Raw genomic sequence first — 15,541 nt, 5'->3', positions numbered from 1 at the left:
TAGAGACTCATTTGCATAAAATAAAAGTACATTTTTCACAAAAACAGAGGCACCTACAAAGAAGGGACAAGGACTATTAGCTTCAGCTGACATTAGCACATGTTTAAAGTCATCCAGTTTAATAACCATAACCTGATGACAGGAGTCCTTTACTACTGGAAAAAATGCCGGGACCTCTAGTGAGGACCCCCATTAGTCTGTGGTTTTGGCAATTTTATCTCTATAGCTGCAGCTTATTCTGGGATATTCCTGAGGACTTTTTCATTGATCAGAGCAGGGACAGACAGGGAACTTAAAGTGGCCCTGGGAAAAACCTAAACGGCTCCCCATGTTGTAGGTAGGTCCTAACTAACAGAAGGAGGGGCAACACAAGTAGGCAGAGCCATCAGAAGTAGGTGGGGCCTGCTATACTATACTATACTTTAGTGCAGCACAAAATACTGCCTCTGCAAAACCAAACACCATAGTACAGCACAAAATGTAGCCGCCCTTGCCACAGTATAAAACTGTATAATCAGAATTCAGGAGGGACCTGCGTCCGCTGGCCAGGTGCATAAGAGCCTGATAAACCTACATTAATTAATGCTGAGAACATAAGATCTTTATGTACTTGGCTGATGGTTATAAGGAGGGCTTGGGCGGCCCTCTGGGTATTGGCCCACCGGGACCCTGTAGGGTCTATGGCCAGTCTGACCCTGGATCAGTGGGTCATTTTTATATTGCACGGTATCACTTTTTGAGCACATTATGTATGTGTTGTTGTTTTTTTGGTCAATATGATTTGTAAAACCATCTGTGGTATCTGTGGCATTGACCTGTGATTTATTATCAATGTGCCTATTTCTACACATCAAATGAAATTAATTTTTTCTCTGTGATAGATGTGCATGTGTGGCCTCCTAATGTTAGGCCATTATGTATCGGGCCATTCCCCGGGAGGAGGGCTTGGCCAGTTCCTTGGCACTGACGCACTGGGAACATTTCTGGTAGGGTCTATTGCCAGTTTGTCCCTGTATACAGCTGACATACATTTTTTAAGTTTCAATAGTTTTTTTTAGATAAGTAGTGGTAGTAAAAGCAACCCATGTAGGGAACTTGAAAATGCTAATATATTTAAAGGAGTTGTCTCACTTCAGCAAATAGCATTTATTATGTAGAGAAAGTTAATACAAGCCACTTACTAATGCATTGGTATTATCCATATTGCCTCCCAGGGGCGTTGCTAGGTCAAAAAATTCGGGGCCCTGATGTTTTGTCCCAGGCCCTGAATGTCCTGCCTGCCAGATACAACTGTATTGCTGTCCTCAGGACAGCAATACAATTGAATCTAATGCATTGGAAGGACTGAAGGACCTGTGATAATATCACAGTCATGTGATCAGTGCTGAAGGCAGTGGTTGAGAAGGACCTGCGATGATGTCACTATCATGTGACCAGTGCAGTAGAGGAGGGCGCTCAGCAGTGAAGAGGAGAAGTCCTGGGGAAGAAGCTGTTGTGAGGTCTACTACATGAGGAGAGGTAAGTGAAGGGAGAGGCAGAGGAATGCTGGGAGATGTAGTTATTTAACTGGGACTGTATGTTAGGGCTGAAGGGAGGGATGTTATTTACATGGGACTGAATTTTGAGGGGTGATGTTATTTACATGGGACTGTATGTTGAAGGCGGCTGGGGGAGGGAGCGATTTTACTTACATGGGACTGAATATTGACGGGTGATGTTATTTACATTGGACTGCATGTTGGAGGTGGCTGGGGATGGGGTGATGTTATTTACATGGGACTGTATGTTGAAGGATGCTGGGGCAGGGTGATGTTATTTACATGGGATTGCCTTTTGGAGGTTGCTGGAGAGGGGGGGATGTTATTTACATGGGACTGTATATAGGAGGTGCTGTTGGGAGGGAAGTGATGTTATTTACATGGGACTATATTTTGGAGGGGGCAGGACAGATAGTGTGATGTTATTTACAAGGTACTCTATGGTGGCGGGAGGGAAATAGTGTTATTTACATGGGACTGTATGATGGAGGGACTAGGGAATTATAATTTCTGAGGACACTAAAGGGAGGAATATAACTGCAGGGGGCATTATAAATACTGGGGACACTTCAGGGCGAGCATTATAAAAGTAGGGGTCATTATAAATACTGGGGGAACTTCAGGGGGAGCATTATAACAGTAGGAGGTGATATAAATACTGGGGGCACTTCAGGGCAAGGATTATAACAGTAGGGGGTGATATAAATACTGGGGGGAACTTCAGGACGAGCATTATAACAGTAGCGGGCATTCTATATACTGGGGGAACTTCAAGGCTAGCTTTATAACAGTAGGGGGTTGCTATAAATACTGGGGACACTGTAGGGGGATTTTAAATCCAGGAGAGATTATAGGCATTCTTATTACTACTGGGAGCTCTATAGAAGGGACTTATAGATCCGCCTTATTTCTACTAAGAGCACTATTGGGGGCCTTATTGCTACTGAGGGGTCTGTAGAGAGCTTTATTACTACTGGGGGCACAATGGGGGGCCTTATTTCTACTGGGGGCTCTGTGAGGGCATTATGAATACTGGAGGGCTCTTCTACTAATGGAGTCACTCTTGGGGAGCATTATCACTGTTGGGGGCACTGTAGGGGGCACTGTAGTGGGCAGTATTACTAATGAGGGCATTTTAAAAGGGAACTACTATTGGTAGGACTTTGAGGAGCACTATTACTATGTGTATGGCATTAATGTTTTTTCAGGATAGTATTTGGGGGTATTGGGGAGCACAGCTGTTGGGCCTACTGTGAAGGCTGTGCTGGTTGGAGTGACAAGTCACACCCCCTGTACTGCCCGATCTGCTGGCCGTGCCCCCTGTACTGCCTGATCTGCTGTCTGAGCTCTCTGCCATGTGTCTCCCCTCCCACTTGATTCTTCAGCCAAGTCTACCATAAGCAGCACAGACTCAGGGCTGGAGGCTCTGTTTGAATGGATTTCATGGGAGGATACCACAAAAGAAGCCACTGCTGTCCAAAAAAATCATTGCTGCACGTTTACAGTTTGCACAAGAGCACCTGGATGTTCCACAGCAGTACTGGCAAAATATTCTGTGGACAGATGAAACCAAAGTTGAGTTGTTTGGAAGAAACACACAACACTATGTGTGGAGAACAAGAGGCACAGCACACCAACATCAAAACCTCATCCCAACTGTGAAGTATGGTGGTGGGGGCATCATGGTTTGGGGCTGCTTTGCTGCGTCAGGGCCTGGATGGATTGCTATCATCGAAGGAAAAATGAATTCCCAAGTTTATCAAGACATTTTGCAGGAGAACTTAAGGTCATCTGTCCTCCAGCTGAAGCTCAACAGAAGATGGGTGTTGTAACAGGACAACGACCCAAAGCATAGAAGTAAATCAACAACAGAATGGCTTAAACAGAAGAATATACGCCTGACCTCAACCCGATTGAGATGCTGTGGCATGACCCCAAAAAAGCGATTCACACCAGACATCCCAAGAATATTGCTGAACTGAAACAGTTCTGTAAAGAGGAATTGTCAAGAATTACTCCTGACCGTTGTGCACGTCTGATCTGCAACTACAGGAAACGTTTGGTTGAAGTTATTGCTGCCAAAGGAGGTTCAACCAGTTATTCAACCCAAGGGTTCACATATTTTTTCCACCTGCACTGTGAATGTTTACATGGTGTGTTCAATAAAAACATGGTAACATTAAATTCTTTGTGTGTTATTAGTTTAAGCAGACTGTGATTGTCTATTGTTGTGACTTAGATGAAGATCAGATCACATTTTATGACCAATTTATGCATAAATCCATATCATTCCAAAGGGTTCACATACTTTTTCTTGCAACTGTATAACCTGTCAGGGCCCAACTGCCAGCTCTACTCTTCTGGACCCCTTCTGCTCCCCAGCTGCCAGTTCTAGTCCTCTGGGCATGTCTTCCCTCTCTCCAGATGTCAGCTTTAGTTCCCCCCCCCCCGCTCCACAGCTGGCTTCTGCTGTTATCTGTGTGCCCCCTCCCTCCTCTCAGCTGTAAGCTTTTATCCTCTGGGTTCCAATTCTCTTCCCAACTGCCAGCTGTAGTCTTCTTGGCCCCCTCTGCTGCCCAGCTGCCAGTTCTAGCTCTTTGGGCACATCTCCTCTGCCCAGATCCCAGCTCAAGTCTTTGGTGCCCCACTTCTCTCCCCAGTTGCTATCACCAGTCTTTTCTGTCCCCTTTCCTCTCCCAAGCTGCCAGCTCTAGTTATGTGGCTCCCTCCTCACCCCAACTGCCATCTGTAGTCTTCTAGGCCTCCCCTTGTCCCCACCTGCCAGTTCTAGTCCTCTGAGCCACCCTCCTCTCCCAGCTACCAGCTCTAGTCCTCTGGGCCTCCTCTCTCAATGCAGAAGTCCAAGGGGGAATGCAAGCGAAAAATCAGATTTGGGTCAGCAGAAGTAAAAGCCAGAATCAAGCCAAATCACAAAATAGCCGTAGCTGAAGCAATACCTAATGTCCAAAGGAAGAGCCTAGATTTAAATATGCCACCCCTACAGTCATCTTTGGGTACCTGGTATTATGGCAACCCGACACCACTGAGAGGGGAGCTGGGATGGTTCTTCTCCCAGGCATGAGAGGAGGCCCATGTCCAACTTCTGAGAAAGGCCAGGGGAAGTTGAATGGTAAAGGTCCCTAGAAAATTGCCTCTTTCCTTTTCCTATAATCTGGCTCTGGTTGAGCTTGTTATATATTGTAGATGCTTTTAAAGCTAATGTGGATACAGGAAATTTACTAATAATGGTATCTATCTATCTATCTATCTATCTATCTATCTATTTTAATTCCTCATATTTATCTTCATACCTAAAAATATAACTAAGGTTATTATTAAATTACCAAAATTACATGACAAACAATAAAATGATAAACAATTTCTGTTCAATGACCTCAGTATCATATTTTACTTTTTTTTTGTAATAATTTGGTATATTCAAATATGTAGAACTAAAAGGACATACACTGGAGTCATACAATGTATAATATCTGGACATATCTCACTTTTACATAGGTTTTTGGACCAGCATCTCTAAAAAAAAAATTAGAAACTTACCATTTCTGACACTAATTAAGATCAGCAGGGTCAGTGCTGCTGCACCCATATTGCCCCTTCCAGTAATGGGTCAGCTGCTAGTGTCCTTAACCAGAAGTTAGGTTCACATGTGAACAGTCCCTGTGTGGAAGAAGAATGAGTTGTGTATTCTGAAAGGCACTGTTATCATTTGTTTAGGAACTTCTGTTTTCTATATTGCTCACCACAGATGTGGAAACTGTGTCTCTAATTTCTACAAACAGTGAAGAAGGAGGAAGAAGAGAGCACTCCACTGATACGTTAACATTTTTATCTCTCATGAATTCATGTTTTAGTGTCTCCATAGTCTGTGAGCCATAGTTATTTCAGTTTTAAGACGAATATCTTGGGCAGGGTATGATTTTTGCAGAATGAGATGACGGTTTGATTGGCACTATTTTGGGGTGCGTATGACTTTTTGATCCCTTGCTATTACACTTTTTGTGATGTAAGGTGACAAAAAATAGCTTTTTTTACACCGTTTTTTTTTTTTTTTTTACGGTATTTACCTGAGGGGTTAGGTCATGTGATATTTTTATAGAGCAGGTTATTACGGATGCGGTGATACCTAATATGTATGCTTTTTTTATATTTATGTAAGTTTTACACAATAATTTCATTTTTGAAACAAAAAAAAAAAAATCATGTTTTAGTGTTTCCATTGTCTGAGAGCCATAGTTTTTTCAGTTTTTGGGCGATTATCTTAGGTAGGGTCTAATTTTTAGCGGGATGAGATGACGGTTTGATTGGCACTATTTTGGGGTGAATATTATTTTATAATCGCTTGCTATTACACTTTTTGTGATGTAAGGTGACAAAAAATTGCTTTTTTTACACCGTTTTTTTTTTTTTTTACGGTATTTACCTGAGGGGTTAGGTCATGTGATATTTTTATAGAGCAGGTTATTACGGATGCGGTGATACCTAATATGTATACTTTTTTTTATTTATGTATTTTTTACACAATTATTTCATTTTTGAAACAAGAAAATAATCATGTTTTAGTGTCTCCATATTCTGAGAGCCAAAGTTTTTTCAGTTTTTGTGCGATTATCTTAGGTAGGGTCTCATTTTTTGCGGGATGAGGTGACGGTTGGATTGGTATTATTTTGGCGTACATACGACTTTTTTGATCACTTTTATTACCTTTTTCGGGTAGTAAGGTGGGCAAAATTTCAATTTCACCATAGTTTATTTTTTATGGCGTTCACCGTGCGGGTGAAGTAACATGACCATTTTATAGATCAGGTCGTTCTGGACGCGGTGATATCAAACATGTTTAGGGAATTATTTTTTTTTCCATTTTTAATCAGTGATAAATGTTTTTGTTTTTTTTTTACTTTTTTTTTTTACTTTTTTTTTTTTTTGACCCAGACCCACTTGGTTCTTGAAGATCCAGTTGGTCTGATGTCTCTATATAATGTACTGTACTGTATTTTCACTTTACAAACCGCTCGGCCATCCTGAGAGAGGGGGCGGGTGGATGATCGCATGCATGCCTGCCCCCCCAAGCACCGCCCGCACCACCCGCCTGCACTGCCGCACTCCCTGCGCCCCCCCCCCGCTGCGCCCGCCGGCAGATAACAAAGAGGACAACATTAAAATAAAGGTTATTTGAAGTTTCTGATCCCCGCGGTCACAGACCACGGGGATCAGAAACTTCCAAAAGCGATGCAAACCGCAGGTCTGAATTGACCTGCGGTTTGCTGCGATCGCCTACACGGGGAGGTCACAGGACTCCCCGGCGCATTGTCCCCAGGTGCCTGCTCAATGATTTGAGCAGGCACCGGGTTCCGATCACCGCCCGCCGATCGGCGGTGATCGGAAATACATAGGACGTACCGGTACGTTCTGTGTCCTTAAGGACCGGGACATCAGGGCGTACTGGTACGCCCTATGTCCTAAAAAGGTTAAAGGGCCTTATACTTGTCTCTAGAATACTTTGATTGGAAGCTGTCGAGGTCCTCTGACTGCAAAACAAGCCCAAATCATCACTCCTCCAACACTGTACTTGACAGTTGGTATGAGGTCTTTGTGTTCCACCAAATATGGTGTTGTGGTTTGTTGTGGTGGTCTTGTGGTTTGTTTAGATGCAACTTTGCAAACTTAAGCAGTGGTACCATGTTCTTTTTAGAACATTTAATATGTATTCAATATATTCCACTTGTGAATAATCTTTCTCATTGTAGAAAGAATGATTGACTTCAAATAGTTGTTTAATACACACCTAAATGCTCCAGACCAGCAAACTGCCAACACTTCTGCTTTTATAGGGGTAGTCACACTTGCTAACGATCAAGTAATCAAGGGCATTTGATTAGCAACACCAGGCCGCTACATACCCTCTTGATTGCTATGGACACAGTAAGGGTGTACTTAATTTTTCACGCACAGCTTCTACATTTTAGCCTAATTTTTGTTAAATAAATGATGACACATTGGAATTGCTCATGTGTTGTTCATCTAAGGTTATATTTACCGAATTTTAAGATCCTCTAGGGACTAGATGTTTTTTGCCCACGTGGTATGTTAAACCATTGAATTCAAAGAGGGTGTACTTTGTTTTTTCATGACTGTGGATTATCATAGCAGCCTCGGACTGACTTTTCTTGGGTCCAGCAGAGGAAATAATTCTGAGGGCCCACCCTCTGTGTATACAGGACATGTGCACATTCACTGTAATTTTTGTTATCATTGCACATGTAAGACATAACATTAATAAGATTTAATAGGATATTTAGTTCAGACACAGACAGAAAAAGTGCAAGAAAAGTATTTGGGTCCCTTGCTCTGTAGCAGTAAAACCTATGACAATAGTTAAGAGTACATTATATGCAGAGAAATATACATTAGGAAACATTTTCCTGATGAATGATGGTGGGTCCTTTTTCCTACTGGGCCCCTGTATAGCTACACAGACTACACATGGTATATCCAGTCAACTCAGTTGACTTTTGGTGCCCTGTTTTATTAGTAGTTCAGTACTGTGGATCTACTGGTTCTCTGGTAGGCCAGTCCGACCCATTATCATAAAATATCATTGGTCATAATTACTATACAGTATCTGATAATATGAGGCCAGGTTAAGGAAATTGCCCCCATAACCTGTTACAATGTAGCTGACTCGAGTCCCATTTCAACTAAACTTAATTTAGGCCAAAGAACTTTTTACAAAGTATCAGTCAGCAATTTCTGTACCAGCCCCCATGATGACATATATAAAACTTGGTGCTCTCTTACCCCAGGTTGACTTCATAGAAGCTTGGCTGTGATGACTTATGGTGTACTATAGGACGCATTCTGGTCAATGGTGTGTAATAATTCTTCTTACTCACACACAAAAACTAAGCATAAAAAAATTTCAAGCATTTCTTTAAAATTGTTATTGTGTTTTCTTTGACATTATCTGCTTCTTGAAAAATGTCAAGGTCTCTGAACAGCAATTATTTTTTGCACTCAGTGGATAATAAATTACGGTACTGTGAATTTACTTTAAAATCTAGTTAATGCTATTAAATAAAATATAGTGTTTTTTTCTTTTTGACTTTCTAGAATGAGAATAAAAATAACTAAATATTTTAAAATATTCCCATCTTGACATTTTATGCTGCATCCACAGGAAGAACTGTGTTTGGCTGTTTTCAAAACTCCTATAGAAGTAAATGGAGATAGTCGTGCATGTGTGTCCATAAGCTGCAGCCGGCAGCCTGTTCTGGAGATAGAATAGATAGATGTATCCCATTGCTATGCTATAAAAGTCTGAGATGGGAATATCCACTTAAAATCTCCCCTTTTCCTTATTCAAGTTTTATTGAGATTTTTCATATCATCTTTTCTTTACAGTAATAAATGATAATGTTCAACATATCAAGCAATAACGCCACAGCGTTGGTGGTCGCCATGCAGCGCCGCACCAATTTTAGAGTAGGACCCACTCACAGAGACAACCTTGGCGTGGTGAGTGGGCTTATGCCTTTTCATCAAAATGTACACTAATGATTTTAATTAGCAAGGTATTTTGGATGAGGGTTAAATGAACCTACCATATTCTCAGTTGGAGTTCCTGAGAGCTTCAGATAAGGTGAGCTTTGTCAACTGTTCACATGGTGCGGTACTGCACGGGGACCACTGCTCTGTTTTTCTGGTGGGTTGGTGGGGCCCAGTGCTAGGTATGGCATAGTCGGGCAGCAGGGATGCTGTTTGACTGCTGGGTCCCGCCGCCTGCCGGATTGACGTCACAGCGTTGGTGGTCGCCGTGCAGCGCTGCGCCAATTTTAGAGTAGGACCCACTCATAGAGGCTACCTTGGCATGGTGAGTGGGCTTATGCCTTTTGATCAAAATGTACACTAATGCCTCATTTAGCATGTAGCACAAGAGGTGGTACACATGCGTTATTTAGTGCTGTTTACTGCAAAAGTAGCAGGGGTTAGATCAAAGCATAGCAGCTGGATGTGCGATTCATTTCTTTTCTTTTCTTCTTTATATATATCATGCAATAAGAGAGTACATCTAACATCTTATGAACTGGAACCCGGTAGCATATATACTGTGACTATGAGGGAGTAGTCACGTTCTAATCAAATACCATAGCGGTTAGTTATAAGCTAAAAGTACAAAGTATGTTGAATGCAGAGAGAAAGAAAGAAAGAAAAAAGTGAGGAGAGTTTATAAAGGGTAGGGGGAGAGGAGAAGATGGGAAAAGGTAAGGGGGGGTTGGGTGCCCAATATATTAGTTCACAGCTGTATGTTACAGAACATCTCCGAAGAGCGAAACGCATCCCATGGGCTCCATGTTTTCACGAAGCGTGTGGCATCTGAAGGTGACACACTAATAAGGTCCTCCATTCTTTGGTATAAAGCAATCTCGTCAAACCACTCCTGTGAGGGGGGGGGGGGGGGGGAGGGGGACTTCTAATGTCTTGGGATAACTGATTTAGCTGCTTGTACCATGTATTTCAAGAGAAATTGTTTGTAGGCTGGTACATTCAAATTCAGGACGAATAGTAGAAGGGATTTGAGGGCGTTAGGTATGGGGATACCAGTCACCTCTCAAATAGTTTTATGCACAGAGTTCCAAAAAGGGAGCAGGACAGCACAGTGCCACCAAATGTGAGTCATCGTACCCTCTGCTTTGTGACATCTCCAGCAGCTGTCTGATACTGTTGGAAACCACTTATAAAAAAGAGCGGGTACCCTATACCATCTGGAAAGGATTTTGTAACTCGTTTCCTGCGCCTTGGTGGAAATCAACGCTTTGTGGGAGAGGAGAAAGCTCCTATTCCATTGAGAGGTCGTGAGGTGTATGCCTAGGTCACGTTGGAGAATAAGTAATTTATAAATAGAGGATATATCCCTAAATATTGCTGATGGGGCCATACACATCCGTTCGAATGGTGAGAGACTTCTGGTTATAGTGTGAGTCTTGCGTGCGGAAGAGTAGAAGTGCTGAAGTTGCAAGTATTCGAAAAAATATTTGGGTTGAAGGTGTGGGGTCTCCACCAGTTGGGTTATAGGTTTCAAGGAAGATCCCGAAAGGACATGGTAGAATCTGGGAGGGCGGGTTTTTGTGCCCTTAAGGAAGGGGTGAGATGAGTGCCCCGGGGGAAAACACGAATGGTCAGTGATTGTGGTCAAGGGGCCTTTAGCATCAATTAAAGAGGTGGAACGATGTATAGAAGTGTCACTACCCGAGCTTTGAGACGTTCTCACAGCTCTGTTTCTCCACCCCTGTGATGATGTCACTACTAGAGCTTGGAGGAGTTCTCACTGCTCTGTTTCTCCGCCCCTGTGATGAAGTCTTTACTTTCTGTTTCCTTCCTCCCAGCTGTTCCTCCTGCATTTGATTTCCCTGCCTTTAAATCACCCCTCCTCCTATTGTAGGGCGTGGATTATATTTCTCATTTCAGTTGTAGCTCTTGCTTGAGTATCTTCACTTGTAAGCTATCAGTTCACTGGACCTGTGTTCTGCTGCAGCAAGCACTCCGGATATTGCCAGCTGTCCTTGGATCCGTCTTCTCTGCGGCTGCAGCTCCTTCAGCTAAGTGTTCAGACATTGTTGTGTACCTGGTTATTTTCTGACTGGATCTGAGGTGGCCACGGTTCCCTCCATATACTGAGCAGGGCACCGGTGGCCGTGCCCCTTCCACTATTGTAGGGGTTACAGTGGTCATCAGTCTTAGGTACGCGGGCATGCCTCGTTCCGCCATTTGGATCCGGGCATGTGCTTTAGCAGCATAGGGAGAGCTTTGAGGGTCTGACAGGGGTCACCCTTTATCCTCCCTAGTTTGGGTCCGGTCAGTAGCTCTTTTTACTGTGTATACTCTTGTTGCTCACACACAGCCGTGACAAGAAGCTATTGTTGCAAATGTATGGTGGGCTGTGAAGGACAGCTTAGAGAGGGTGGAGCGCGGTGTGCCTGTCAACCAGGGAAGAACCGACAGAGAGCAAGGAGAGGAGTCTCGCGTTATATGAACCCCAAATTTGGAGGAATCAACTCGCAGCATATCCAGGTGCCTAGCATATGCAGTAAAGTGATAGTACATTCTACAATCCGGCAGACCAACCCCGCCCAACTCCTTAGGGCGCGTCATTGTTTCCCATTTGATCCGTGGTCTACCAGGTGACCAAACGAAATGCGTAAAGCATTGACGTATTTGCGACCAAAATGTTGAAGGTATACGGATGGGGATAGTCTGCAGGAGGTAGAGCAGTTTTGGCAACAAGTTCATTTTTAAAATACTAATTCTTCCAAACCAAGAAATGTCCCGGTTGTGCCAGGCCTCTAAGTCCTTCTGGAATTTTTGAAGGAGGGGAGTAAAGTTCATTCTGATAAGACGTGACAGGTCGGCAGAGATCATTATTCCCAAATAGGTTATCCCATTGGCTGGCTAGGCAAATTGAAAATAAGTTTTGAGAAAGGAGACCAATGGACAGGGAAGGGAGAAATTTAGGGCCTCAGACTTCGTCATATTGATTTTAAAGTTCGTCCACTCACCAAAGTGGGATATCTCGCGGAGCAAAGACACCAAGGATTAGTTATGTATAGTGGATGTATAGAAGGAGGTCATCCGCAAAGGCTGCACATTTGTGCTCACAGTCTCCAATCTTAATCCCCGAAATATCCGGGTTGGTGCGTATGAAAGTCATAAGGTGCTCCATAACCAAAACATAGAGTAAAGGAGACAGTGGACACCCCTGTCGTGTGCCATTGCAGATGGAGAAGGGAGGAGAGAGGGTGCCATTAATCTTGACACATGCTGAGGGTTGCTGATACAAACTAAGGACTTTCCTTATGAAACCTGAATCTATACCCAGGTGGGAGAGGACAGTTTGAATAGAGTGCCAGGAGATGTGACCAAAGGCTTTTTTGGCATCTAAAGACAAGATCATGAGGGGGATGTTTTTAGTCTTTGCATGATGAATATCGAGTGTTCTCAGAGTATTGTCACAAGCTTCCCGTCCCGGTACGAACCCCACCTGGTCAGGGTGGATGATCGAGGGTAAAAAGGCATTCAGCCTGTTAGCCAGCAGCTTGGCAAATATTTTGAGGTCCACATTTACAAGGGAAATAGGGCGGTAACTGGCACAAACATGCGGGTCCTTACTCGGCTTGGCAATGACTGCAATATGGGCCTCAGTGGTATGTACCAAGAAGGGAGATTTCGAGGACACCGCATTAAAGACCCGAAGCAGGAAAGGGGTGAGAGAGGCTGAGAATGTTTTGTAGAACCTGGCTGTGAATCCGTCAGGTCTGGGGCTCTTACCACCCTGCAGGGATTTAAGTACTGTTTGAAGCTCTGCCTCAACTAATGGGGTTTCTTAGCTGGCAGACTGTAATTCGGATAATTTGGGTGAAGGATGGAAGGAGTCAGGGGCCTAGTATGTGTGCACCTGGGGAGAACAGGGAAGATTACATAGCTCAGAGAAGAAGGATTGAAAGGATGAGGCAATATCTCCCGTAGTATGCACCATGCAATCTGCAGAGTTTTTAACCATAGAAATGTGGGCGGCAGCTAGTTTCCCCCTGAGAGCCCTCGCCAACAAACGACCACTCTTGTTGCCGTATTCGTAGAATTTTCTACGGCATAATTGAATCATTCGCTTATAGGACGTTTCTAATGAACGCCGGGCATCCAAATGTGCATTCTGAAGATCACGGAGGGTTGATAGGGATAGTGCTCGCTTGTGGGCAAGCTCCAAGGAGGCAACCTTTTGTAGAGCAAGTTTCTGGGTGCTAGCTTTCTCTCTCTTAATACGGGATCCATGCTTAATGAGGACCCGCGTAGAACGCATTTCAGGGCCTCCCATTGTGTTGGAAGAGTGGTAGGGTCTGCGTTGTGGTAAGAGAGAAAATTGGTTACAGTGCTATTGAGCTCATCAGCATATATTGAGTCTTGGAGGAGGGACTCGTTTAATCGCCAAGTCCACTCTTTTTTGGTAAAGAAGGGGAGGTTCAGGGAGCAGAATACTGGGGCATGATCCGGCCACTGAATATTGCCTATTTGTGTAGAATCTAGCCATGAGAGGGTGGATTGCTGGAGAAGGATATAGTCTATTCGGCTATATGAGGAATGTAGGTCCGAGTAAAAGGTGTAGTCTTTGTCCACAGGATGTTGCAGTCGCCATGAATCATACAGTTGTGGCAACGCTTTTTTAATGTCCGAGTAGGAAATGGCAGCGTGACCAGTGGAGTTATCAAGTGTAGGGTCGAGGGTGAGGTTAAGGTCACCACAAAGTATGACCGTACCGCGAATTAGGGCCAGGGCTGTGTCAGATCTAAGATAAATGAGACCTGATTCTGGTTAGGGGTGTAAGCATTAAGGAGTGTAAATTCTCGTCCACCAATCAATAGATAGAGAATCAATCATCTAGCCCCGGGATCGGCAGTACATCCTAGTATCTGGTAGGGCAAAGACTTATGAATCGCTATGGCGACCCCCTTTGTCTTATTTGCTGGGTTATTTGCTAAGTGCCAGGTCGTGTAATGCCGATGTCGGATGTCCGGGGCCTCACCATCTTTGAAGTGCGTTTCTTGAAAACATATAATCTGTACCTTTTAACGGCAGAAGTGATAAAGTACCTGGGAACTCTTTTCAGGAGTGTTGAGGCCCTTCGCGTTTAAAGATGCTATTTTGAGTGATGTCATACCTGTGGGGTAGTGAAGAACACAAGGATAGAGGGGGGAGGGCAGACAAGACAAGCAAAAAAGAAAGGTAGAGAAATGGACGAAAAGAGAAAGAGGATAACTATCTAGAGTGACCAAAATAAAGGTCTAACAAAACAGTCACTGGGGACTAATCTGCCCCAAGCGAAAGCTTCAAACTATTGGGGGGAGCGAGATGGGGATCCCTGTCAGTGACCAACAGATTGTCGTTGTCTTCTACCACGAGGAGGTGACCCTGTCAGTCCCGGAGCCTGGGTGCTGGCGGTCTAAGCGGGTCGGGGATGACCAGGTAGTGTCGGAGTAGGCTTGAGGATAGATGGTCAGGGACCTAGGTCTACGGGTGGCAGGTCCAGTTGTTGAAGAAAATGTGGTAGGTCCGCTGGGTTACGTAGGACTGCAACATGTCCCTTAGGGCCCGCAAAAAGGGCAAATGGATAGTCCCAGCAATAGGGAATTCCCCGGTCCCGGAGGAAGTCCAGGAGAGGACGCAGGGTGGCACGCTGTGGCAAAGTATGGCGAGAGAGGTCCTGCAATAGTGTGATAGGTATTCCGTCATGAGTCAGGGGAGAGGACTGCCGCGCCTTGTTAAGTATTTGCTCTTTGATGATGTAAAAGTGGATCCTGCAGATGACATCTCTTGGCTTGCATCCATCCAGGTTGGGAGGTCTTAGGGCTCTATGGGCCCTGTCGATTTCTATATGGGAGTTTGGCGGACGGCCCAGGATTTTATTGAATATTCCCACGATTGTCTGCAGCAGATCAGGTGTCGTTATTGATTTAGGGAGGCGCCTAAGCCATATGTTGTTATGGCGGCTGTGGTTTTCAATATTATCATGGTGTTGATGTAGAGTGGAAAGTAGAGAGCATCGTGAGATTGGACCTTAACCTGGAGGGCCTGAACAATAGCAGATAAAGATGCTTGGTTTTGCAAGACGGAATCAACTCTCTTGTCCAGCGCAGTCAGTTCAAAGCGGATCTATGAGAATTCCCACTTACACTCTTGTAGGATGTTGGAAGTGAAATTGGACAGGTCTGCCTTAGAGGACAGTGAGCAGATAAGGGTGTGTAGGTCGGCCATTGTTGGCAGCCTAGAGTCCACGTCAGGTAAATCTGTGGAAGCTGAAAGTCTCCCGTAAGGGGATGAGATGGACTCTGAATCTTGTAAAGCTGGTGAAGCAGTCATGGCCTTGGAGCCAAGTGGTGCTGCTTCTGGTGACTGTAGATAGGGACCTTCCCAAGAGAACCCAGAGGACCAGTGTGGCG

At 44.2% G+C, this 15,541-nt stretch overlaps 1 protein-coding gene across 1 annotated transcript in view; it reads right to left on the bottom strand.

Annotated features, from left to right (window-relative positions):
* CSF1R (colony stimulating factor 1 receptor) overlaps positions 1–5,281 on the bottom strand; it is a 121,155-nt gene extending 115,874 nt beyond the window's left edge. The window contains exon 1 of the mRNA XM_040440738.1: positions 5,097–5,281. Within this exon, the coding sequence (XP_040296672.1) occupies positions 5,097–5,145 (49 nt within the window). The 5' untranslated portion in view covers positions 5,146–5,281. The remainder of the gene's footprint in view (positions 1–5,096) is intronic.
* Between the last annotated feature and the right edge of the window lie 10,260 nt (positions 5,282–15,541).

The sequence above is a fragment of the Bufo bufo genome, chromosome 1 (assembly GCF_905171765.1).
Source record: "Bufo bufo chromosome 1, aBufBuf1.1, whole genome shotgun sequence".
Lineage (NCBI taxonomy): Eukaryota > Metazoa > Chordata > Amphibia > Anura > Bufonidae > Bufo > Bufo bufo.
Note: the sequence above shows the minus strand (reverse complement) of the source record. Positions and strands in the feature narration are given on the sequence as shown.